This window comes from Hyperolius riggenbachi, chromosome 5 (assembly GCF_040937935.1).
Source record: "Hyperolius riggenbachi isolate aHypRig1 chromosome 5, aHypRig1.pri, whole genome shotgun sequence".
NCBI lineage: Eukaryota > Metazoa > Chordata > Amphibia > Anura > Hyperoliidae > Hyperolius > Hyperolius riggenbachi.
In genome coordinates this window covers 89,951,544-89,978,642 of record NC_090650.1, presented here as the reverse complement: position 1 = coordinate 89,978,642, position 27,099 = coordinate 89,951,544, and the positions used below count along the sequence as shown (strand labels likewise).

General features: G+C 45.6%; 1 protein-coding gene across 1 annotated transcript in view; it reads right to left on the bottom strand.

Moving 5' to 3' along the window:
- Window positions 1-4,093: 4,093 nt before the first annotated feature.
- Window positions 4,094-27,099, bottom strand: part of MACC1 (MET transcriptional regulator MACC1) — an 86,625-nt gene continuing 63,619 nt past the window's right edge. The window contains exons 4-5 of the mRNA XM_068235986.1: window positions 10,088-10,276; window positions 4,094-7,435 (exon numbers count right to left, since the gene is read on the bottom strand). Of these exons, the coding sequence (XP_068092087.1) occupies window positions 7,220-7,435; window positions 10,088-10,276 (405 nt within the window). The 3' untranslated portion in view covers window positions 4,094-7,219. The remainder of the gene's footprint in view (window positions 7,436-10,087; window positions 10,277-27,099) is intronic.

The window sequence follows — 27,099 nt, the reverse complement described above, 5'->3', positions numbered from 1 at the left end:
AAAGGTGTCAGAATGCTTTCAAAACCCAGGCAGTGGCAAGGCAGACGGGGATCAATAGCACAGCCCCCATACATGCTAGAATCCCCAATCTCTTGTGGAAGCCCCGCCCCCCCTCTATCACACTCGCACACACACACCAGTCCTGCTCTGCCGCACTTTAACCCCCGCATGGAATTAACAATTGTAGAGAGCTTTGGGGACCACCAGAAATGGCTCGATGGACTACATTTGGCACAGGGTCAGACTTTGGACATGCCTGCTTTATGCCAAAGCAGTTGACTTTTCAGCTGCATTCATTGTATCCCTCAATAAACAATGCATGGATGCAGGACCAGTTATAGACTTGTTTTTGTAGATTTTTGCTGCTTGAGGCAAACTTGTGAGGATGTGTTCGCCCCCTCCCCTATTTGGAATCATCACACAGCACATGAAAATGTACAAATGTCACATGACATGCTACAGCTTAAAACAATAGCACACTGGCTGTCTGTGACAAACAAACTGCCCACTCCATTCCTCCTCAGTCAGGGTAGCATTGCCACTTCCTCCCTTCTGCTGTGCAAGTCAAATGAAACCCTGCTGCTCTCCTGCTTCCACCTCCTCACTCACTGTCAGACTCCTCACACAGCACAACAAGCTGCTTTTCCTTAATGATGACCTCTTCACCCCGCTCTCCTCTTGCTTCTCCTACTCTGGCTGCATGCTGTTAGTGTAAACACAGTACAACCATGCTGCCCCAGTAATCTCTGCATGGATGGCATTTTGCTTTTATCTGCTGCTCCTGTCCATTCCTTTATTCCACAAACACATTATTCATCTTTAGGCTGAACAATACAGATTGATACTCTTATTTACAATCTGTTGAGTATGAACATAAACTCCGTTCCAAGAAAAATAGTCTGTTATTTACTTCCAATATACGATTTATGGAACAGCTTATAGAGACATTATCTGAACAAAGTAGCAACAAAAGGATTTGTAGAGCTAATAATCCATGTCCATTACCTTCATCTGTCTACAGTTAGTAATGCCAATTGTCAATACACTTAAACACTGACTAATACTGCATTAGCACATCTGAGAGTTTCCAGAAGACACGCAACCCAGAGAATGTGCTGTAGCAGTTACACAGCACAAAGCTGCAAACATATACAAATAAGAAGTATATTTTTTTCCAGAGTAAAATTAGCCATAAATTACTTTTCTCCTATGTTGCTGTCACTTACAGCAGGTAGTAGAAATCTGACAAAAGCATAGGTTTTGGACTAGTTCAACTCTTCATAGGGGATTCTCAGGGATTTATTTATTTTCAAAAGCACTTAGTGAATGGCAGTTGCTCTGTCCAACTGCCAAAAAACTGTGTAGCGAGCAGGGAAGTTGGCCAGCATCATTGTTTGAATCCTTTTTAGGGAATATCTTTATAAAGAATAAAAGCCTTGCTGAGAATCCCCTATGAAGAGATGGACTAGTCCAAAACCTGTCACTTCTGTCAGATTTCTACTACCTGTAAGTGACAGCAACATAGGAGAAAAGTAATTTATGGCTCATTTTACTCTGGAAAAAACATACTTCTTATCTGTTTGTTTGCACATATTTAAAATTTAAATTTTTTTTTTTGCCATAGTGCCCCTTTAAAGAACAAGTGACACCAATGCTAACCTAGAAATAAAAAAAACACATATATAAGCAGATAAATACTACTTCTACTTGCATAACAGATGCATTGTGTTATCCACATAATGATTCCTGTGAATTTTATAAAGGAAAAGCAGAAAATGCTATTCTCGGCAGTGGCCATCTTGTCAAGCTAATGCTGACATCATATCCTCCCTGACTCTTGTTTTCTCCCCCTCCCTTCTCTTGATCATTGTGTATTCATTAGCTGCCCTCCTCCCAGAGTCTTCAGACACTCCCACTGATGCGTATACTAGGAACTACACTGTCTTATCCTCCAATTGCTGAGTCACCTCAGCCTTGCTTGTAAACACAAGTGAGCAGAGGTGTTTCAGATAAGAAGCTAGGCAGGGAAATAAATGGAAGAGGAGGAATATATTATAGATAAAAATAACTCCCAGCATTCAACTCTTTGGCACTGTTTGGCACTAGATCAGTGCTCATAAAGTATGTGATAACTCCAGCAGAAAAAGTTTTGCAAGTTTTGAATGCAGGATTAGCATCTTTATCACTTAATGCACTCAGACTAGTTGCTGTTGAAATTTGATTTTTATGGTGACAATGCTGCTTTAAAGGAGAGCTGAGATAAAATAAAAGTTGTATGAATACCTGGGGCTTTCCCCAGCCCCATGCGCACAGATCTCTCCCACGCCGCCGTCCTCAGCCTTCTCCCGTAACGTCAGCCAGTCGCGGCAAGTCTACTCAGAAGAAGTGCACCCTCTACGTATTTCTCCGGCGGCTGACGGATAGGTAGAGGGAGCACTTCTTTTGCGCAGACAGGATGCGATTTTGAATCAGAATTCTGTGGAAATTCCGCATTACTACAACTTGGTAATTTTAGCTTAATAACAGAACTCAGAACCTTTGGACCAGTCAGAGAATGCAGAGAATGCAGAATCAACTTGAATGTATTCGGTCAATCAGACAATGCAAAAAAAAAATATATATATTTTACCAAAAAAAGACTACTTAGAAAATGGAAATCAGATTTCTATGGAAGTACTGTATTATCACAACTTGGTATTTTTGGCCCACACAGAATTCAGAAACACTGAACCAATCAGGGAATGTAAAAAATGGCTAGTCAGAGAATGCAAAAAATGACCAAGAGATCAAAAAAATGGAAATCCGCAAAATCAGTAATCTGCATTAGCAGAAATCAGAATTTCTGTGGAATCGAAAATGGACCATCCCTACTCATGATCAGTGGATTACCCATCCTGCTACAGGCCTCAATTATTTTGCTTCGGCATAAGGAAATAGTCTTTAAAGCGGATCCGAGATGAAAAAGTAACTATAACAAGTAACTTGTCTATATATCTTATCTAAAGTTTAAATAGTTTACACAGCATATCTAGCTGCAAACAGCTTCAAAAGTGTATGCTTACCATATATACTCGAGTATAACCCGGCCCCCAATTTTTACATTTAAAACCAGGACAAAATGATTGACCCGTGTATAAGCCAAGGGTAGGAAAATGGCACCTACTGAGGAACTTTGAGGGTTCTCTGATCACTAAGTGGGAATTAAGAATATTCCCACAGGAGGAGCAATAAGGCAGTTTTAGTTGTAGGCAGCTATGTAAACCTCTAAAATGAGTAAAAACAAAAAGGCTCTGAGTCTAGTTGACCTAATAAAGCCAAGTCCTACCCAGGACAGGTCTCACCTGGATATGGTGTAGCCAACAAGAGAGCCAAGCCTGTGTAAGCATGTCACCCCTGTGGCAGCCAGGGACTGGGCTCTCTAGATGACAGCAGCCGTGGATACTTCCGTGTTGACTCGCCGGTATGAGATAATTTGAACCTGAGAGCAGCAGCAGCATTAGCCCCACAGCGAGACCGCCAGCTCAAACAAAGATGTAAGTAACAGCGTGAGAGCGGAGTCCGCATATCATATGCTGCTGCTGCTGGCTGAATGCAGGGAATGAGTGTCACGCAGGTTGCTAAGCAACACAGTGGCTTGAAATGGAATAGCGGGGGGCTAAAGGGTAGTTTACTGGGCAATAAGAACTCGGCCCCCGGCATCTGTTGAGCGGCGCAGAGTGAGAGCATTCACTCACTGGTTCCCGCCGCAATGATTCATCTTCAGCTTCTCTTTCAGTCTCATTTCTATGACGCGCTCCAGTGTCACTTCACATTACATGTGAAAAAGGAAGCTGAAGAGGAAACCTAGGGAACCATTGAGTCAATACTCCCACTCTGCGCAGCTCTACAGATGCCGGGGGCCGAGTTCTTATTTCCCTGTAAATTACCCTTTAGTCCCCCGTTTCCATTTCCAGCCGCCGCGTTGCTTAGCAAGCTGCGCACTCATTCCCTGCATTTGGCCAGCAGCAACATATGATACGCGGACTCCGCTCTCCCGCTGTTACTTACACCATCCGGAGTTGAGCTGGTGGTCTCTCTGTGGGGCTAATGCCGCTGCTGCTCTCAGGTTCACATGATCTCAAACCGGCGACTCAACTTGGAGGTATGCATACCACGGGCATACCACTGCAGGGGATGGGGGGGTCAAATACCGGCAGTAACTGCAGGCAAACACTGTTCAACATATACCGCTCTGGCGGTGGAGGTTGGAGTCCACATGCCGGGGACTAGAGATCACTTATTTATAGCTTCACAAACAGCGTCACCACTCCTTAGAAATATGAGGCTAGTATAAGCCGAGACCCCCACTTTTGGGACACTTTTTTTGTCCCCAAAACTCTGGCTAGTAACCTTCTCCTCCTCCTGCCCAGACTGAGCTCCCATAAGCCCTTGCTACCTGGGACTGAGTGCCAAGGCTCTCTGAAAAGCTGTGAGTGAGGCTTGTTTAGTTTATAGGCACAAACTAAAAAAAAAAGTATTTGGCTTGAGGAATGCCCTATAAACTATATGAAAGGAACACAATTATGCAATGAGTAAAAATGTATCTCAGATCCACTTTAACTAAGGAGATTTTCCAACATGCTCAAAAGTTTTTGTAACATGCAAAAAATTCAAAGCACATTCCCCACTTCCTACTACACACACGATAAGCTGTTCATGTGCTACTGATCAGGAATGGACTTTAAACTAACCAAAACTTTAACAGGAACTTTACTTAAAGAGGAACTGTTGCGAAAATCTTAAAATTTAAAACACATGCAAACAAGAAGTACGTTTCTTCTTGAGTAAAATGAGCCATAAATTACTCCTCTCCTATGTTGCTGTCACTTACAGTAAGCAGTAGAAATCTGACATTACCGACAGGTTTTGAGCTAGTCCATCTCTCCATAGGGGATTCTCAGCATGGCCTTATTTATAAAGACACTCCCTGAAATGGATTTGTACAAATATGCTAACCAGCCCCCTTGCTCACTGTACACTTTTTTTGGCAGATGGACGGAGCAACTGCCATTCATTAAGCGCATTTTGAAAATAAAGAAATCCATGTGAACCCCCATGAAGAGATGAATTAGTCCAAAACCTGTTGCTTCTATCAGACTTCTACTACCTTCTGTAAGTGACAGCAACATAGGAGAAAAGTAATTTATAGCTCATTTTACTCTGGACGAAACGTACTTCTTAATTGTATATGTTTACATATAATTTAAATTTGAAGATATTCGCAACAGAGGTCCTTTAATGATTAAAATCGCTTATATTTTTCAATAGTCATTTATAAAAAATATGAATTATTTAGCCAATGTTTGCCCATTGTAAAATCTTTCCTCTCCCAGATTTACATTCTGAAATTTATCACAGTTGGAAAAATATCTACTGCTGTCAAGGAGCATTACTGCGGAATGTACAGTATGTTTGTTGTGCGTTCTGTGAGTGAGCAGAAACAACACATGGGCCTCGATTCATAAAGCATTCCCGCATGAGGAAATTCTGAAAACTGCTCACTTTACCGACCACACAGCCAAATCTGTATTCATAAAGGCTTTTTCCGCATGAAAAGCCGACATCCACGAGCAGAGTGATCAATCACCGCCTTGCGCGGTGATTATCACAGCAAAAGTAACAAATGTCAATTCATAAAGATTAGAGGTAGCGGTATGCGGACGGGTATTACCGCTACCTCTGATGTGGCGAGAAGCGTGCGGAATCCGTTGCAGTGAATGGGACAGACCTCCCAAGCAGCTGCAGAGAGAACACCGCACGGAGGGATTCCGCCTGCTTCTCCTGTTTCCGCATGCGTAGGACAGCCTAACGCCTGCCTACAGTGGAGTATCTCCGCACGCCTGTCACAACTAGCTAAATTTTTATGAATTACCTCCCTGAAGGCGGAAATACCGACAGCGGTGTTTCCCCGCTCGACTTTCCCCGCTCGCAGGCACTTTTATGAATCGAGGCCATGGTCTCCTAGATTGGTCGTGGACAGAAGGCTGCATAACTAAATAGCGAAATAAAAAAACCCCTAAAAACGAAACTACCTTGTGTTTCCTTTAATTAGAGGGTGGGCACAGTGTCATGTAGGGGGGAGGGTGGGCTGGGAGCACAGTGATGTGGTGGTGGTGGGGGGGGGGGGGGGGGTGGACCAACTTGGCACTTCAGGATTGCCACTTCCGTGGCCCTGGCACTTCTAAATCCTGGAGATGTGCCACAGCCAAAATATCAATTCAATTAATTATATAAACAAGTCATCATGATGATTATAGGTACAATTTAAATGGACTTTAGGAATCTCTACGGAGTTACTGGCATGACTGCAGGTAATGCCAAGAGTAATAACACAGCTCTTCCACAATAACTGGCATCATAAATAGAACAATGCAATGTACAAGCCATTATCACAGTACGAGTGCTAAACACAATAATAATATAATTTAGAAGAGCGCATCACATCACATCACAGTATTAATATTATTTGGGTATCTGTCTTTTGTACAAACATTTATTTCCTGGACATATTCACAGAACTCTCCTGATATAAAAAACACACAGAGCACTTTCCTACAGAAACTAAAAATGAAAATATCCCTGGACAACGGGATATTAAAACATTGTGTACTTGGCATTTATATACAAAGGGTATATAAGTATATTGCAGCGTTCATCACCCTGTAATTTGAGAACACTGTTTAGGTTGCTATGGCACCTGCGTGCTGGAATGTTGCTAATGACAGTGATATTATAGAGCACAATAGAGTCTGCCAGAATATATGAAGAAAAACCTTAACCAACGGCATCCATGGCTGATCCCACTCTCTGATTTCCAGGATGCTGCATGGATGGTTCAATCCTCCCTCACGGTGACAGGGGTGTAACTAGAGGGGAGTAGCCAGCACCTGCAAACACGGGGTCCAAAGCTGTGGAAAGGCCCCAACTACTAATCTTCCCTTCCTCCGATACAGGGGATTATACTTCAGATCTGGTGTTTTAATGGCTGCACTTGTTATGGGTGTGAAGATCATGATGGCCACACTTGTTTTATGACCCTTGTGAGATGGACTCCAGGGCCATGAAAGGTACCAAGGGGAGGCAAGGGAAACGGTGTACATATTGGGGAGGCCCCATCAAAGTTTTGCTGGGAAGCCCCATGATTTGTAGTCACGTCACTGGTAAGTAAAATCCATTGTGTTTAGAAGTCCTCTTCTGGTTTAGTAAATGAAGTGGTTCGGAGTATGTCCAGACAGTTGACAAAAATGAGGATTCCAGTGAGCTCCCTCCATTGCCTGGTCACGGGGTACTTCATCTTGTCCAGTGCACAGTGCAGGTCTTGTAACACGTCCCTGTAACTCTCTCCATAGTGAGCAGCCCAGGTGTACAGGAAGTCAAACGCTGGCTTCCACATCATCTGCAAATACAGTCGTAAGTTAGAATTCCAAATTCAAGGTCATAGAGAAGAAGGAGTTTTATAGTCAGCCTGAAGGGTAACAATTGCCCCATTTAGATATTTACTTTAGTAGAGAGAAGCCTCCAGAGGCATACCCCATCCTCCTTTCTTCCACCAAACGCTGGGACCTCCTGCACCTCATCAACGAGGGCTTTGTCAAGTCTGGCCACTTCGGGTTCTGGCCGGTCTAGAAGTGGCCATGCCACTGCGGCCAATGTGCAAAATGTATCGAATCCTGCTGGCTCCGGAGTCAATCCTTACAGCTTCGGAGTCTGTTCTGCTCTGGCTCCTCCCCCTGGCCACCTCCTATTGACTTCTGCCAGCCAGCCAGAGTCGTTCGTAGCAGCAGGGAAGCAGAGCATGAACGCTGCAGACATTGCTTCTGCCAGCACCCGCTCTGCAGGAACGAACATCACAAATCCCTGCTTCCCTGCGATGAACAACTCTGGCTGCAAAGCATGTCCACCCGGCTGACAGAAGTAAACAGGAGGTTGGAAGGGGGAGGAGCCAGAGCCTTAATAGAAGAAAGGAGCCAGCAGGATTCTATATATTTCGCACATTGGCCGCAGTGGCACGGCCACTTTGAGTTTTGACCGGCCAGACCCCGAAGTGGCAAGACTTTGGGTTCTGGCCATAACATATATAAGAAGAAAAAAACTGCCGTGTGCTGACTGCTTGGCAATTTTACCAGTACTTACACCAATAGTGGGCACTGTGTAACTAACACAACCTGTCTTACATGGGTACCCAGCATTACATTGTTTGTGTAATGCCTGTTACCATAGCAATGTGACTGTTACTCGTGTAAGGCATGTTGCACATTTAGCTCTACTGGCATAAGTACCAGTGAAATTGCTGAGCCCTATCAGCGCACAGTTCTACCGCAAGTTAAAGGACCACTATCGCGAAAAAATGTAAATGGTAAAATACATGTAAATGCATACAGATAAGAAGTATTGTATGTTTCTTCCAGAGTAAAATGAGCCATAAATAACTTTTCTCCTATGTTGCTGCTACTTACAGTAAGTAGTAGAAATCTGACAGAACTGACTGGTTTTGGGCTAGTCTATCTCTTTATGAGGGATTCTCAGCATGGCCTTTATTCTTCAAAAAGACTCTACCTGAAAAGGATTTATATAAAGATGTCAGCCTCCCTGCACACTCTTTTAGCAGTTGGACAGAGCAACTGCCATTTGCTAAGTGCTTTTGAAAATAAATAAACCCCTGAGAATCCCCCATGAGGTGATGGGCTACTCCAAAACCTGTTATTCTGTCAGATTTCTACTACCTACTGTAAGTGACAGCAGCATATGAGGAAAGTTATTTGTGGACCCTTAATGAATAAAACTCCTTAGAGAAAAAAAAACGTAATAAGTAAGATAAGATAATTCCCAAAATAAATTTTGTGAAGTAACCTATTAACCTGTTTGGCAAAAATCCTTGCAACATACAGTATAGAGGTGTACTGAAGGGAGTTTTTCTCTTAAAGGGGGTTGTTGTAACATCTCCCCCCAAAATTGCTAAAAAAAAAACAAAGATAGCTAGTGCCCCCAAAATATGTAAACCACTTTTTGTTTTTCTAAAGTGGGTCTTTTCCTTTGCCTAACTGCAGAAACTGTGCAGTGCCAATGAGTTTTTGGGAATTTCTTTTTTTAGCTACAGTATTTTTCTTTTTTTAGCTACAGTAAGGGCCTGTTTCCACTAGGAGCGGTGTGATGCGGCTACATAGCCACATCGCACTGCAGGTGTCCTGAAACACATGCACGGCAATGGAAGAGTTTCTACTGCGTGCATGTTGTGCTGAGCGATCCAAGAATCTGCAGCATGCTGCAGATTCTCGCATGGCCGCGTCCGCCCGCAGCCGCCTCCCATCTCCTCCAATACACTTCCGCATCGGGAGATGCGGAAGTGATGCGATGCGGCTAGGTAGCTGAATTTGCATCCCTTAGTAGTGGAAACGGGCCCTAACAAGCTTATCTCAGCATACAAATAACAGACAGCTTCCTACTTAGGAAAAGATAAGAACAATATGACCAGAAAGTCATTGAATCCGCCCTCCTTTTGAAGAGTTTGCACGTTGATGCAAGCCTGTTGTCTAGATGTTATTTGCTAGAAGGATAGTCACAGGTAGCTGTGGCAATCGGGAGGGGAAATTAGTTTGGTTGAAGCAAAAAAGAAATGGGCAGAAGTGATGTCCCTTTTGGCATCACAGAAACAGTAAATATGGAAACCAGCAGAAATATTCTTTTCTTTTTCATTTCACATTTCTCCCAAATTTGACAGAGAACACTATTGAAGTGGCTGGAAAGTGTACTGGTTAAGGGTCACTGCCTTTAACATCGGAGACCAGGGTTCAGATCCTGGCTATAGGATCAGTACCTATCCAGTAAGGAGTTCAGGGCTAGACTCCCTAACACTGCAAGGTGGCAGTTTGAGTGCATCCCAGTGGCTGCAGCTCTTGAGCGCTTTAAGTCTGACAGGAGAAAAGTGCTATACAAATGGTTTGGATTATTATTAAAAAACAACAGGATTAGTAAGCTAAATAAGTAATTTCTGGAGGATGTTTTTCTACTTTTCCAGTTAATATGAAGCTTCATCCCACTGTAACTGTACCTGTAGACTGACTTCTCCATTCTTTCCTTGATGAGGGATTTCGTAGGCTTCAATCTGTTGCTTGGTAAGTCTGGCTAGCTTCTCGGCCAGCTCTCTCCATCTTACGCCTAGCTGAACAGCAGCAGTCAAGATCACTGTGTCTTGTGTAAGACGAGCTACTAATGCTTGGCAGTCTATCTTCAACAGGCCCTACAAAGACAAAGCAGAGGCATCACACCAGTGCACAGCAAATACAGACATCAACATTACAGGTATGCACAACTGCTTGATGCCAATAAATCTAAGCAATAAAATGCACACACAGTCACGTGAGTTAGGGCTGATGAGTGAAATACATTGCCTGCAGCAACAACCTTATTTTCATTTACTAGACTGCATTACTAAATTAGTATAACATGCACACACAACACAATGCAAAAGATAATTTAAAAAAAAAAGTATCTAACACCAATTGCTATACAGATAAAAATTGTATCAGTTGACTTTGTACAGCCACAAACTCTGATCAACTAAAACTTTAAAGGACCACTACAGCGAAAAAAAGCAAGCAGTTAAAATCTGACAGAACCCACAGGTTTTAGAATAGTCCATCTTCTCGTGGGGGATTCTCAGGATTTCCTTTGTTTTCAAAAGCATTCACAGGACGGCAGTTGCTCAGTCCATCTGCAAAAATAGTGTGCAAGCAAGTAGGCAGGCTGGCCGGTGGTATCGTACTATTTTGGCAGTTAAGACTTAGCAACTGATGTTCAGGAAATGCTTTTTTTAATTTCACATGAGGAGATGGTCTAGTTCAAAACCTGTTGATTCTGTCAGACTTCACCTGCTTACTTTTTTGCTATAGGTGTCCTTTAAGCACCTAACTAATTTTGTGTAGGACTACATTTGGTGAAAAAATCTGGCCTTTTGGGGCACAGACTCCTGACATCAAGACATGAACAGCAGATACTTAGTGCTGGAAGCTGTGCGGTTGGATCTCCATAGACTGAGTGTATTTTTTAGCAAATTCCAGAGATACTCGAAGAGACTTAGATCTGGGAAATTTGCCGACAAATAACAGCATGATTCATCAGTGAGGATGGTGAATGGGAAGCAATAATCCAGGTTTAGGCAGTTTTTATGCTAGTTGTTATGCAAATATATGCAGCTTGAAAAATGATCCATCAAATCCTGCAGTAGCTTCATTTGATTGGTCTGTTTTCAATCCGCATACATTTACATAAAATTATAATAACATTTGAATCAGAGTTTTTGCATCTCAATGATCATCTCTTTTCATTAGACGAGGCCAACATCATCCACTATGATCCAGTTCTCACCCTCATATGCTGAATGCTTTGGGTGATGGCAGCAGGTCAGTAAAGGCCGGTTCACATGGCGTTTACTGCCAAGCATCTGGGACTCGTCTGTAAACAGTCTTATTCAAGTGAATGGGAGCGTTTACATGGTGCAGTTACCGTCCATTACCGTCGATTGCGTACAACTCACTTAGCTATCATTCCCCTATTGTGTTTGAAGCAAAGAGAAATAAGAACAAGGGATACACGGCAGCGATTGCAAGCCAGATAATTAGAGATGAAGGTGTTGGGGGCCCTGGGGCAACTGTTGGTCTAATAGCAATCAGTGTGTGACAGCTGGGGTGGGAGGGATGGAGGGGCGCACTTTGGTGTCTCAGCCTTAGGTTCTGCCCCACCTCATGACAGCCAGGTACTGTTGTAACAAAGATAATCAATGTTGTTCACGTCACCGTCAGTAGATTTATTATTGTGGCTGACCAGTGTACAGCATGAATAGAGAGGTACAAATCCTCAATACCCAGGTAGGACGCTAGTAGACAAACAAAAGTGATCATGCACAAGGTTGTACAGCAAACAATCGTGGCAGAGATGACAAAAACATTGCTAGGGATAATGTAAACACTTGGGATTGAGAGATCAGCAGGCCATATGGTATACAGGTAACAAAACCTGTCCTGGAGATCTATTGCCTGGTACACCATGCCATTTCCCTTCAGATAGACAGGTCAAAATTATTATTTCACACAGGTCCGATATTATTTCCGATCATTTTTCTGATTGATTTTTTTATAGAAGTGATCAGAAAATCGATCAGAAAAACGATTGGAAATCAGATCAGACCTGTCGGAAATATCCAATTCAAACCATCTACCTGATGAGAAATTGCGTGGTGTGTACCAGTCATAAGAATAGTACCAAAGTGTCAGAGGCGCATGCATCAAATAAGGGTCACAGAAAAAAAGGGCGCAGGGTATAGCCGAAATTTCAAGATATGGTGTATAACATTTTTTTTTTATCGTTTCTTCATCTTTATCTGAGATAGAATAATAAATACGTTAAAATAAGGGTATTAAAAAGGGCAAAATATCTATAACAAGGAAAACTATAGTTATAGAGAAAACGTTGGCAAACATTACAAATATTATAATATAAGAACCCCCTGATGGTGCCTAACCCTAAGAACCCCCTGGTGGTGCCTAACCCTAAGAACCCCCTGGTGGTGCGTAACCCTAACACTCCCTAGTGGTCTAACCCTAAGACACCCCTGGGTGGTGCCTAAGGCCCGGTTCACATTGCCGTTTTTTATGGAACCGGACATATGTATCAGGCCAGCTGGATCCAGTGAAAACATCCGTTTTACAGCCAGTGTGCTGTAAAACATCCGTTTTCATTGGTTCCTATATGCTGCAAAACCTTCCGTTTCCGTTCCGCTGAGCGAAACGGTCCGGAAAATTCAGTCCTGCAGCATTTTTTCGTCTGCTCAATGGAATGGACCACAGAACCGTATGGCCGGTTCCGTTGGCAAATGCTAATGTGAACCGGGCCTTACTCTAAAACCCACTGGTGATGCCTAACCCTAAAACCCGCTTTTCTTCGCTGCAAATAAAGTTAATACAAAACGCAATACATTTCTAAGATAATATTTTGGCGCGCAATAGCCTATATTTTGCATTAACGCCTATGGGGCGCCCAAATAGTCCATTAGCCCCAGGAACCCCACTTCTTCAAATTGCACTGCGCAAAGGTAAATAGATGCAAGTGCTCACTAATCCATGGGCAGTAGGACTGATAAACTGTTAGCACTCTTGTCCAGTGGTTCTAAAGTCTCGGGTTCAATTTTCACCAACGGCTCAATCTGCATGGAGAGCGCATGAACTCCCCAATCCCCATGTCTGCACAGGTTTCTTCAGAGAGCTCCAGGTTTCATCCTCACACTTTGGTAGGTTTTTTGACAGTATCTCAGAAAAGACTATAGACTGTGGTAGGAATAATAGATTGCAAGCTCCATTGAGGGGCAGAGAGAAATGTGGACCACTTCTACTTGGTTTGTAAAGTGCAATTTATTACCGTGTGCTACATAACTGCAGCATAAAGAAAATATTCACTAATAAATAATTCTTTAGCCATTAAGCTAACTAAACTATTCTCTGATTGGAACCAGGCAAGGATTGTGAAAGGGTCAGTGAAGAATGTGTTAAAGTGTACCAGAGACAAAGTAAATTAAAAGATTTATACAGGGTGGGCCATTTATATATATATATATATATATTATATATATTTATACACGCGATTGGTCTGACACTATCCCACATTGGATAGATCCCTCCAATACTGTTGGAACAAAAAGATTGATGGTATGGTGTGGTATATGAGGTGTAGCCATAGATAAGGTGCATCCATATAAATGGCAAACTCTGTACATACCTGAGGCTTCCTCCAATCCCATCCGCACTGATTGCTCCCACACCGCCATCCTCAATCTTCTGTGAGTTTGGCCAGTCACGGCCAGTCTGATCATGCGCAGTGCATCGGCATGCACTTGGCGCCACTAATAGTACCACCATGCGCAATAGTGCTTATAACTTCAGTGGATGTTCCTATTGTAGTAGTAGTCCTCACTTCCTTAAAAACACCTTAAAAATTATCAAAAACAAACACAACAGTGTATCATAGGGTAGGTACAGCTGGCTGCATTACACCCATAGCACACGTGTTTGTTGAACATGCGGGCTAAAGCGTTCTAATAGGCAAATTCCACTATTCCACTACCAGGGGATCGAGGCCAACAGCCCCTCCCCCCCCCACCCCCAACTGTTTTGTCAAAAAACAGTTGATATCTATATCAATATTTAGTACATAAGGTTCCAGGCGTGGACAAGAAGGGACCATAATGGGCATTTAATACTATTGTATTTATTTGATTAAATTATTAAAACCATGAAGATGGGAGGACAGATGCTAATTGGGAAAATGGAGGCCTTAAAACACTGAATTCCTTCCCCCGATCAGTCATAACATTGACGAAACCATGAGGGCGGAGCCTAGTGAGACACACTGGATTGTTGCAGGGAGGAACTGGCACTAGTGATGGCCAGTGACGCTTTTAGGAGACAGTAATATATGCTGATATGTGATATGATATGCTGGTTCTAAAGAGTTTTTCATGCATGTGTATCTACTTATACATCCAGAGATTAAACTTGTCATACGGATTTTACACATGATTGGGTTCTGCTTCCTTGAGGTAGCTGGATACATAATGGAATCAGATAATTGATGTGCCTGATACAGAGTTTATCCGGTCAACAGGGAAAGAGAGTTGGCCCCAAGTCCCTGGTGGTGGAATCTGCCTATTAGCACGCTTTAGCCCGCATGTACTACAGACACGTGTGCTTTGGGTGCAACATAGTCAGCTATACCTGTGCTATGATATGCTGTTGTGTTTGTTTTTGATTATTTTTAAGGTGCTTTTAAGGAAGTGCTGATTACTACTACAGTGGGAACATCCACTGAAGTTATGAGTGCTATTGCACATGGTGGTACTATTTAAAGGGATAGAAGATTTCTGAAGCATCAGTGCTCCATCAACTTTTGAGTAACTATAGGAGTACTAGTTAATACTAAGATACTATATTTGTGCGCAGATACAGACTTGCTATACACCTAATCCATATGTCACCGACATAGTCTAAGGCCAATGTTAGAAGGGGAAACAAGTAACTTTTCTGTATGTTTTTTGAGATGTGGGGGAAACCCATGCCCAGTGAATATACAAACTCCAGCGTGAACAGTGTCTTGGCCCAAGATTGAAGGTGAGAGAGCTATCCACTATGCCACCATGCTGATAATTATCAAATATTTACTAACGATAGTGCAGGAGCATAACTAGAAATCACTGCCCCCCCCCCTGCAAAACTTTGTATGCCCCCCCCCCCCCACACACACACACTTTCTGCACATGTAAACTGAGAACCAATGTTATTGAATTGGCTAGTGCACACATGAATGTGTTTTCCCCATGCAGATAAAACCAGACAACAGTGAAGCACTGTACACATTTTCTCTATCAATTACATTCGCTTCTGTGTTAAAACATGTATGTTTTCACACATACAGACGCACATGGTGTACAGAAAACGCATACAGAAAACTGACAGACGAGTGTGCTCACAACCTCAGCTTATTACACTCACTCTGTCCATCTCTGATGGAGCAGAACTGCCTCTGCAGCCAGCATCACTTCAGTACAGAACACTTGGGGCGGAGTAGAGCGGTTGGGGGCTGGGCATTGTACAGAAGACCCTGTTGCACACTGAATAGGGACTGTCTACAAATCTTTGTCTTTAAAACTTTGTATGATTCCTTATTAGTGGCTAAACAGATGCAGTCACTAGAACAATTGTGCAGAGAGCAGAGAGCTTTTTCTCTGTGTGCTCTTAGTTGTCAGTCTCTCAGGACAGGGAAAAGAAGCTTCTCCCCCCACGGGGCCCCCTGTGGCTTCTGGGCCCCCCTGCGGCTGCTTCCCTTGCAGGGTCTATTGTTATGCCACTGCAATAGCTATGATAAAGTAATTTAGTTTAATAAAACTACTGTTTAAAAATACAATTTTGTAATTCTCTCAGACATGCCAGGAGTTATTTAAATTAAAAATAATTTCACTCCCTGGTACTGAAGGTGTAACAATAAGAGCATGTATTAAAAAAGTATGCTCTTCTTGTCACTGTATGACATATTCTTTTCTCTTTTTCCCATTCCCATTATAAAATACGTTAAATAAAAAACCTTGAAATCTCTAAATAGATAAGGGATGCACTTTACTATTAAATAACGTTACACTTACATGCTTTTTAGGCGTAACGTGAAAACTCACCTCTGCAGACAAGCATAGTCTCTTTCTTACCCTGGCAACTGACCACTAATTTACCATCTTATGATAAAGCTTCCTTTCACCTATTGCCTTAACCCTGAGGCCGGTTTCACACCGTATTTTGGCGTCAGCGTCAGTGATGCTCATCTGAGCTAGGATATCCGAGGTACTCGGATATCCTAGCTCTTTTTTCACTATTCGAGCTCAAAAACCGAGCTCGAATAGTATTAGCTATCCGGGTTGTGCTTTCCGAGCCCACTTGGATAGCAAGCAGCTATCCGGAGATATCCTATAGCTATCCGAGCTCGGATAGCGTCACGAGCTCGGATAGCGTCACGGCAGACGTCACCTCGAGTCCTCACAAGCGAATCAGAGGGCTCCCAGCCCTCTGACAGCCCTCTGACTGCAGCCAATCACAGAGGGGGAGCCTAGCCAAGCCCCCCTCTATAAATAGCGGACGCCATCTTGCCTCACTGGTCCTGCTTGCGACTTACTGACTGATTGTACTGAGAGAACTGCTCCAGTGCTTTTTGTCTGTGTGCAAGTGCATTTCTATTGTTCTAAACCTAGCGTTTTTACACTCCAACACTTGATATTAAACTGTATTGCTTTGTATTGTAGATAGATTGTATTTTAGGCAGTTTAGTTTGTGTGATTACTAGGGACTAGGGAGGAAGACTGTCACTGGTGCTGCTGCAGGCCTGCAGCCAGCAGCTAGGCCCTGAGCCTAGGCGAGGCAGCCTGCCCTGCTCTGTGCTCTAGTCTCTACCTTACCTGTGCTCTCACCTGTCCTACTCTACTCCTGTACTACTACTTCTGTGTTGGATATTGTACTATAGTATTTTGTAGTTAGCAAGGCCCAGCTTTAGTGCTATACCTGTCCTGCTGTATCTGCTCTCTGTAATCTAGTCACACCTGTTGTATTATTTAGCTAGATTCTTCTATTGTTTAGTTAGTAGTACTGTAGTGTACTCTAGTCTGTGTATAGGGACCGTCCGTCACCGCGTTACCTAGGGTCTTTGTGTGCGCAGTGCACGTCTGCGCTGTCCGCACCCTCTCGTTAGTGCTACAACCGTCCTATTGTTTATATTACTTCTATTGTATATTAGCTGACTATACTGTACTGTAGTCTGTATATAGGGACACCGTCAGTCAGCGTCAGCTAGGGTCTTTGTGTGCGCACTGCGCACTCTCTCGTTGGCACTACACTGATCTCTGCTGTAGAGTACACCTGTCCGTCATCTCACACACCCACCACCACCAGTCCCACCCCATTAAAGTACCCCACTTGTCCCACCCGCCTTTACATACATAAGTTTTTTGTTTTTCATTTGTGTAATATTAAAGATATACGATGTCTGGCACTGGCAGCCGCGGTTTGGGCAGGGGCAGCAAGGGCATCCCCAAGAGAGGAGGTCATGGGCGTGGCAGCCGCGCCACCACCACCATGCGCAGTTCTGCGTCTGCACCAGTGGCTATTCCGCCATTAGCCACTGGCCGTGGACGCCTTTGCCGCCTAACAGCTGGGAGTCACGCTGCAGAGACACAGCAGCAGCAGCGTGTGGCGCAGATGTTCCTCCCACCGCCAGGTCGTAGCCGTCCTATTGAGGAGAAGGACGCAGACGCTGTGGTGGAACTGATGGTGGATGAGCAGGCCACCATTAGCTCTGGAACCGAGTCCTCCACCCCCGCCACCACTCCTGTTCGCAAGAGCAGCAGCAGCCGACCAGCACTGCCTGGTGAGGAGGACTAGTGCAGTTCTCCAGCCCCAGCGGGTGACACCAGCACCCTGTCACTCAGCACCTTCTTATCCCCAAGCACAGCGGGGTTATGGAGTGCTGTTGCGGCAGAATTGGAGGAGGAAGGAATGCTGATGGGCACTTTGGGGGATGATGTTTTGGACAGTCAGACAGTGGTGACTGTCCATCCGCCCATGCATGCAGAAGGGGAGTTTGGGGGATTCCAGCAGGACATGTTTGTGGAGGGGGAGGATGATGATGACACTGTGAAGGACAAAGACTTATTGCCAGGTCCTGGGACTGGGGATGTCATCAGCTCTGAGGAGGAGGAGGCTGTGGGCCTTGCTAGAAGGATCAGCATTGCAGGCATGGGCAGAATCACAAGTGGGCAGGCCAGACAGCGTGCTGATCAGGAAACGAGTTCTGCCAGTGCCACCACCAGCCGCACCAAGAACCCCCCCCCCCCAACCACCACAGGGAGACCAGCGGCAGCAGCACCTTCTAGCCGAAGGGGCAACTTCACCTCCCCAAATGGAATTTTTTCACCCTGCCATATTTGGAGTGCAAGTATGCCACCTGCAACCAGTGCCGCAAGCAGCTCAGCAGAGGGAAGGAGCCCTCTGCGTTTGGCACCACCTCTCTGGTCAACCATCTTGCAGGGAAACACTTTCATGAGCATGAGGAGTTCATGAAGTGGAAGGAAGCTGGCAGTGGCAGACCCGCCACCACTGCGAAGCCGTCGGCAGCAGCCACCTGCCCTCCTCCACCTCCTCCAGCAGCACCAGCAGGAGTTTTTCAGAGACGCACTGCTCCTCCTCCCTCTGCAACTCCTGCTGCCGACACTGAGGCCTGTTCTGGCAGCCAGTCCTCAGTGGCCTCCTCTGCTCCCTCCAGTGATTCCCGTGCCAGCAAAAGGCGTTGCCAAACCCTGCTCAGCGACACCTTCCAGGGGGTGGTCAGGGTTCTGCCTCCCAGCAGCCGTCGTGTGCGTCAGCTGAACGGCTTGCTGGCACGGGCCATGTGCTCCCAACTCCTGCCTTATTCCCTTGTGCAGGAGGGGAGTGACATGCGTGCGCTCCTGATGTGCGCAGCCACCGATTGGCCAATCCCCAGCTGACATTATTTTTCGCGCACGGCCATCCCTGCACTTCACCGCTCTGTGATGGCCAATGTCGGGAGAGGGATGGATCACGCGGTGGGTCAACGGGTCCACGTCACCATGGACTCGTGGAGGAGCCGGTTTGGGACAGGTCGCTATCTGTCCTTCACCGCGCATTGGGTCAGCTTGGTGGAAGGGGGTGAGGAGGGGGGAGCAGCATCGGGCACTGTCAGAGCAGCAGCACCAACAACGCAGTGGGTGGTGCCACCATGCAGGGTCAGTGGAATTGCAGCAGGTTCCTCTGATCCGCTTCCATCCTCCGCCACACCAGCCCAAACCCCCCGCCTCAGCAGCAGCGTGAAGCCCCGCCACTGCCAAGCGCTGCTGGAATTGGTAAGCCTGGGTAAGACCAAACTGACGGCGAACCATGTCCTGGCCAAACTCCGAGAGCAGGAGAGAAGTTGGCTGACCCCCAGAGGCCTCAGAGTCAGAGAGGTGGTGTCCGACAATGGGGCAAACCTTGTTGCTGCCATCAACAAGGGAGACCTGACCCACATCCCCTGCCTGGCGCACGTCCTGAACCTGGTAGTCCAAAAGTTCCTGCGGACCTACCAGGGGATGGACCGACTCCTTGAGGCAGCAAGGAAGGTTGTGCGTCACTTCCGGCACTCGCCTGCAGCCGTAGCGAGCCTGGAAGAGGTGCAGAAGGAGCTGCACCTGCCACAGCACCGGCTCATGATCGATGTTCCAACTCGCTGGAACTCCACCCTGGCGATGTTGGAGCGTCTGGTTGAACAGAGGCAGGCTGTCAGCCAGTACGTTGCACGAGCAACAGTTGCCTCCATCACTGCAACTGGGCGTGCCGCCACCAACCTCCCATCCATCATCTCCATGGAGGACTGGGGGCACATGCAGCAGCTGTGCTCAGTGCTGGCACCCTTCCTGCAGGCCACCAACATGGTAAGCAGGGACCATGCAATGGTGTGCGAGTGGGTGCCCATGGTGTGTGTGCTGGACAGGGCCCTGTATGCACTGGTGGAAGAGGGAGCGGCAGCCTTGGACCAGCAGGAGCTGAAGACAGCTTCACAGGCCACCTCTGAGTAGGAGGGCTCGGAGTTGGTGGAGGTCCCTGACCTTGCTGCTGATGAGGGGGAGCAGCAGAGCGCAGCTGGACTGGTGCAGGGGTGGAGAGAGGATGAGGTGGAGGAGGCAGAGGAAGAGGAGGACAGCACTGTCGGCTCTGGGGCTGCCGATGATGTGCCAGCAGACGTGGCCAGACTCTTCCCAATGGCAGCGCACATGCTGAGGTGCCTGCGCAAGGACACAAGGGTAATCCAGATGAAGAAGAGGGAGGACATCTGGATCTGCATGATGCTGGACCCACGTCTTAAGGGGAAGCTCAGCCAGTTCCTGCCTGCAGGAGGAGACCATGCGCAACAAATGAGGGATTTGCAGCTGCCCCTTGTTGAGCGCTTGGAGGAAGCCTTCCCTCAGCCATCCACCCCCACTGTCCAGCCAGCACAGAGGCAGCAGCAGGTGCCTGCATCCACCAGCAGCAAGCGCATGCGCACCACAGACCCGCTGTCTCCGACCCAAGAGCTCTACATGAGTGTAGAGCTGCCAAGGACTAGAGAGGAGGTGCCTGCAGCAGCATCCTTCTCCAGTCACAGGCAGCGCTTGACCCGCATGGTGGCTGACTACATGGTGTCCTTCAGCGGGCTTGACAGCGTGGCCCCTGTTGATCCCATGGAGTATTGGGTCAAGCACCTGCCGATCTGGAGCGAGCTTGCGCAGTACGCTCTGGACGTGCTCTTCTGCCCCCTTCCAGCGTACTGTCAGAGTGTTGCTTCAGTGCAGCCGGTGGAGTCGTCACTGAGAAGCGATCTCGTCTGTCTCACAAGTCTGTGGACAGACTGATGTTTCTCAAAATGAACTAGGCTTGGGTGGAAGGCGAATTCATGGCCCCTGTTATCGGCGAGAGGGGGACATGAAGTGACGACTGGCACACACACATACACATGCTGCTGCTGCTGCTGTTGTATTTCATCCTGCTGTCTGTATGTTTCCACTGCCAGGGAACACATTACAAGGTGCTGCTGCCCATGCACCACCAGCTATTACGCTCAACAATAGCTGCATTATTTTGAGAAACAAAAATTGTAATTAATTTAGAGGTGTCCGGGTTGAAAACTGTGCTGTCCCAATTGTGTATTGGACACAATGTGGGCTTCACGACCGCTGTCTGGAACCTCATGCTGTTCATTTACGGCCCTGGAACCACCGCTAGGACCCAGAGCCTACTATGTCTCGCTGCCTGCCCTCCTGCCTGCTGCCAAATGCCAGTCTGCCACACACTTATCCTCCTTACGCTGCCTGCTGTTATATTTCCTCCTGCTGTCTGTGTCTCCTCTCCACTGCCAGGGAACACATTACTAGGTGCTGCTGCCCATGCGCCACCAGCTATTACGCTCAACAATAGCTGCATTAATTTGAAAAAAAAAAATTGTAATTATTTAAGAGGTGTACGGGTTGAAAACTGTGCTTTCCCAATTGTGTATTGGACACAATGTGGGCTTCACGACCGCTGTCTGGAACCTCATGCTGTTCATTTACGGCCCTGGAACCACCGCTAGGACCCAGGGCCTATTATGTCAGTCACATCACACTGCCTGACACACACTACTCCTCCTGTAGCTGCATTGAGCTTCTGCTGTCTGTGTGCTGCTAGTACCACTGCCAGGGAGAACAGAAGAAGAACTACTTTCTGCTGCCACCCACTCTCCTACCAGCTATTGCCACACTGCAATAGCTGCAACTACTTCCTTCTCCTGCTGATGTCTGTGTTTTACCACCACCAGGGTACACAGAAAAAGGCGCTGTGGCTTGCAATGTGTCACTAGTACCTATTATGCCATCAACACAAATATAGCTATGGTGTTATTAAAATAAAATATTTCCACAAATGAAGTAAAAAAAAATTACAAAAGAAAGGAAGAAGAAGAAGAAGAAGAAGAAGAAGAAGAAGAAGAAGAAGAAGAAGAAGAAGAAGAAGAAGAAGAAGAATTTGATTAACTCGAATATCAAACTTCGAGTGAATTCGGATAGTTTACTATCCGAATTTGACCAAACTCGAATAGGATAATGAGGTATCCGATCAACACTAGTCAGCGTTGCAGTGCCCGCTGCACTGCACCACCAAAAACAGGCCTTCAGGGAATACCGCGTTACTATGCGGTATTCCGCTTCTGGCATCCGGCCAAACAGGAAGTGAAGAGTGTTTACGGTAACTTCCTGTTTCAGGTATGCGGAAGTGCACGGTAACCTATTGTAGAAGATAAGCTTTCGCGCATGCATGCCGTACCACCAACTGTTTTTGTTTTTTTTTTAACCCTGCCCCGCCATCGACTTACATGACTTCTTGCCTGAAGCAGATCACCGCAGGATGCCACAGGAGCCATGCGGTAACATAGGTATTAAAGCGCTTTAGATAGGGCACTTCTGGCGCAGCGTACCACAACATGGGGAGTATGAACATAGATTTTCAATAGGCTACGGTAGCAGTGTGGTAATTTGTTGCACTGCCACAGTGTAAAAGGGCCCTAAAGCTGGCCTTACACTTCTAGATTTCCACTCAATTTTCCAAAACAATCAATTCCTTTTTGAAAAGAATGGATCCAGAAGGATTGGATTCCTACCGTTTTGGCCCGAAATTGGTTGCATCGTTGATCGGGCATACACTTGTATGGCCACCTTTTAAGGCTAATTGGCCAGGGCTCACTTCCTCTTTTGCCTCACAATTTGTGTAATGTGCATTCATATCTTCCACCATTATGTACAAATCTGTAACTTATGTGTGCACTGCATAAATTGTAATCCACCATTGTCTTGTACTGTTAACTGTTGTATTGTTTATATAGTATTGTTACACCTTGTATTCTGTTGTACAGCATCACGGAAGATACTGGCGGTTTATAAAACAACTAGCTGATGGCCTGGCGTTGCCCGGGTATGTATTTGGCTGGTGTTGGCTCCACCCAATGTGCATTCATATCTTCCACCATTATGTACAAATCTGTAACTTATGTGTGCACTGCATAAATTGTAATCCACCATTGTCTTGTACTGTTAACTGTTGTATTGTTTATATAGTATTGTTACACCTTGTATTCTGTTGTACAGCATCACGGAAGATACTGGCGGTTTATAAAACAACTAGCTGATGGCCTGGCGTTGCCCGGGTATGTATTTGGCTGGTGTTGGCTCCACCCAATGACCAACTGTACCAGGTTTGAGGCTTGTGCCATTAACAGTGCAAGAATCGCAGCAATTAAATATTCCCCTTGAAAATCAATAGGTGAATTTTGATTGGCTTTTGTAGGCTCCACCCACTTTTCTGAATTTTAATCCCAGTCACTCAGTGATCAACTGTGCGGAGTTTGAGAACCCCACCATTAACAGTGTAAGAATGACTGCAGTTTACATTTTCCCAGTGAAATTTGTATTTGTCTCCGCCCATTTATAGGTTATGGGGATAAAATGTATCCTATATGTTATTCCGAGTAATTTACTATGTGTGTGTAAAATTTCATTCACATCCATTCAGCCATTACTGCGTGATTGAGTAACAAACATCCAAACTTTCGCATTTATAATATTAGTAAGATAAGATAATAATAGTAATAAAGAACATTACGCCTTTAGCACTGACACATTTTCCCACAGCTTTTTACAGCTTAGCCTATGTTCAACAATTTACTTCACTTGGTGTCCCACAAAGAGGCTCATAATCTCATGTTAATAAAACTGTGAAATGGGATTTTTAGTGGCTAAAGCCTCTATTCACACAAAACATAACAACTGAGCACTTTGATTAGTAAGCTATTAGATGGCATTTTTAGATTCCTGCCTGAAGATGGACTTCAAAGATTGCTATGCAGGTGGCCCTTTGTAAGAACCTATAGGGAATTATTAACCTTGTACCCAGTCAGGTCTTTCAATTATTTGTAGATGAAGAGCTTAGCAGCTCCTATATAGAAAAATTACAGGTGTACAACAACACATTAAAGTGTATGAACAACACATGTGGACCATAGAAACAAAACATAGAATAAGCAGCTGCTCATCTTGTTTCTTATGTGCAAGAGCAGCTGGAATACCGGCTCAAGCCATCACGTAAAACAGTAAGGAGTCTTTGAGCAAGGCTTTCGAGGCTTCCCATGTTGTCCATGACCCGACCCATCTAGTGCTGCAATTGTTGGATATGTTCTTGTGGCTGTGCTATTCACCATGTACGAGTACAGCCCAGTCTGTGCAGTATGCCAAAGCCGCAAGTCCACAAGTGGCTTTGTGTTACTGTGCAGGTGTGGCCTTAACCATGCATGTGCAGCACTTGTACACAGAGGGGAGTGTGGCCATGAACAGGGACCCACCAACAGCAGATGAATTGAGGAGGACATGGAAAGTCTCTGGAGCATCCAGGGGTTTCCTTCTACTTAGGTAAGATTCTAACTTTTCTTTCTTTTTTTTCATTTTTTTCTGATCAAATGGTGGTCATTTAAAGAGCACCTAAAGCTTGCACAAGCATAACATTTAATTAGTCTCATGTGGTAATTATAGAATTGGCGATTAAAAAGTGCAATTACTCACCCTCTCGTTCGTAAAAAAAAAAGCTATCATTCTAAATCCCCCTCCCTTGTTGACAAAACTGATGTTGTCAAATAGGTGGCCACCGACGTGGTACGGGTCACAACTCAGGTGGGAGTGGCCAAAAGGGGAGCAGGTCGGTTATTGCACTTTTCCAAGTTTAATTACAGTTCTAAGTTTAATTACAACGAGGTACTAATTCAACTTATGCCTGAGCAGCAAGGCTGTATTTATACTTTTTCTGCCCCTAGGCCAGGTGTGTTGGGGCTCCCTTTCCATGTGCAACAGTGCCCCTCCCATTCCACTTGTAGTCATCTCTTCAATGTGCATCATCCATATACTGAAGGCCCTTTCTTTCATGAACAGCTCCCTTGGGCATCAGCTTCCCTTTTTCATGTGTTGCTCCCCAATTTGAAACCTTTTTTTTGAAATGTAGCAACTCCTATTTTAAATCAAGGTGACCCCTTGTGCTAGAGCTGCCCAAGGCCCAGGCCTTTGAGGCTTCTCCAGAAATCTGGCCCTGCTGAGCACACTGTAGGTGCCCTTTAACCAGTTGCCGACCGCGTCACACCGATGGGCGTGGCCGCGGCGGCAGCCCCAGGACCGCCTAATGCCAATTGGCGTAAAGTCCTGGGGCTCTGCTTTGCAGGAGATCGCGCGCAAGCTGCGCACGCATCTCCTGCTTGGGGGGGGGGCAGAGCTCGGCCCCGCCTTTAGTCTCCGAGCGGCTATTCTTGTCCCCCTGGGGGACAAGAAAGCGATCGGCTCTCATAGGGTGAAGCCTATGAGAGCTGATCGCCATGATTGGCTGGCTGGGGGGAGCAAGGGAGGGAGGGAGGGGGTTTAAAGGAACAGGGTTTGCAACAAACAAAAAAAAACACAAACAAAAATATTTATTAAAAAAAAAATAAACATGAGGAGAGCGATCAGACCCCACCAACAGAGAGCTCTGTTGGTGGGAAGAAAAGGGGGGGGGAGAACACTTGTGTGCTGTGTTGTGCGGCCCTGCAGCTTGGCCTTAAAACTGCAGTGGCCTTTTTTACTAAAAATGTACTGGTCACTTGCTTGGGGGGTTTAGCCCTGCAGTCCTCAAGAGGTTAAGCGCTCATTACCACTTTCAGGCTGGGTGCACACATAGTAGAAACCCTAGCGTTGCATAAAACGCTGTGTTTTTGCCGCTATTGGAAGTCTATGGGCCGCAGGAAAAAACGCATATAAAAACACATATGCGTTTTGTGTGTGTGCGTTTTTAAAATTACGGGTATTGTTGCATTATTATGCAACAAAACCCGCGCTTTCAAAAACACGCACATCAAAAACTCACATAATGAAAGTCAATGGGAGCGCAATGGTATGCATTTTTATATGAGTCCCAACCCCCCCAATTTTTTTTTTAATGTATTCCCGCGTCCTGTTGTCTTCCTATTGATTTGCATAAATGTAAATATGAAAACGCATGAAAAACACATACAAAACACATATGCATTTTGTTTATGCAAACCGCAAATGCATTAAAGCGCACACAAAAACGCTTGAAAAACGCATTTCCGATAAGAAAAACGCAGATACAAATGCACCAAAAACGCAGTAAACGCAGCAAAAACGCAACATTAACATAAAACTTGAGATAAAACGCAACATTTCACGTTATGTTATGTGTGCACCCAGCCTCATAAGTATGGAGAAGAGAAAAATGGCATTGTGCAGAAACATCTATTTTTCAGCTAACTGTCATCTTTACAAACAGACCACTATGTGCTGACTTTTAGAGTTGGGCCGAACGGTTCGCCTGCGAACGGTTCCATGCGAACTTCAGTGGTTCGCGTTCGGGTCCCGCAGGAAGTTCGGTTCACCCATAATGCACCATGAGGGTCAACTTTGACCCTCTACATCACAGTCAGCAGGCCCAGTGTAGCCAATTAGGCTACACTAGCCCCTGGAGCCACTCCCCCCTAATAAAAGGCAGGCAGCGGCAGCCATTACGCTCACTCGTGTGCCTGCGTTAGTTAGAGTAGGGCGAGCTGCTGCAGACTGTCTCTCATAGGGAAAGATTAGTTAGGCTTAGCTTGTTCCTGGCTGCATACCTGTTCTGTTCAGTACCTGCATACCTGTTCAGTGAACCTGTTCAGTGAACCTGCCACTGCATACCTGTTCTGTGAACCCACCACTGCATACCTGTACTGTGAACCCACCACTGCATACCTGTTCAGTGAACCCGCCACTGCATACCTGTTCAGTGAACCTGCCACTGCATACCTGTTCTGTGAACCCACCACTGCATACCTGTTCTGTAAACCCACCACTGCATACCTGTACTGTGAACCCACCACTGCATACCTGTACTGTGAACCCACCGCGTCATACCTGTT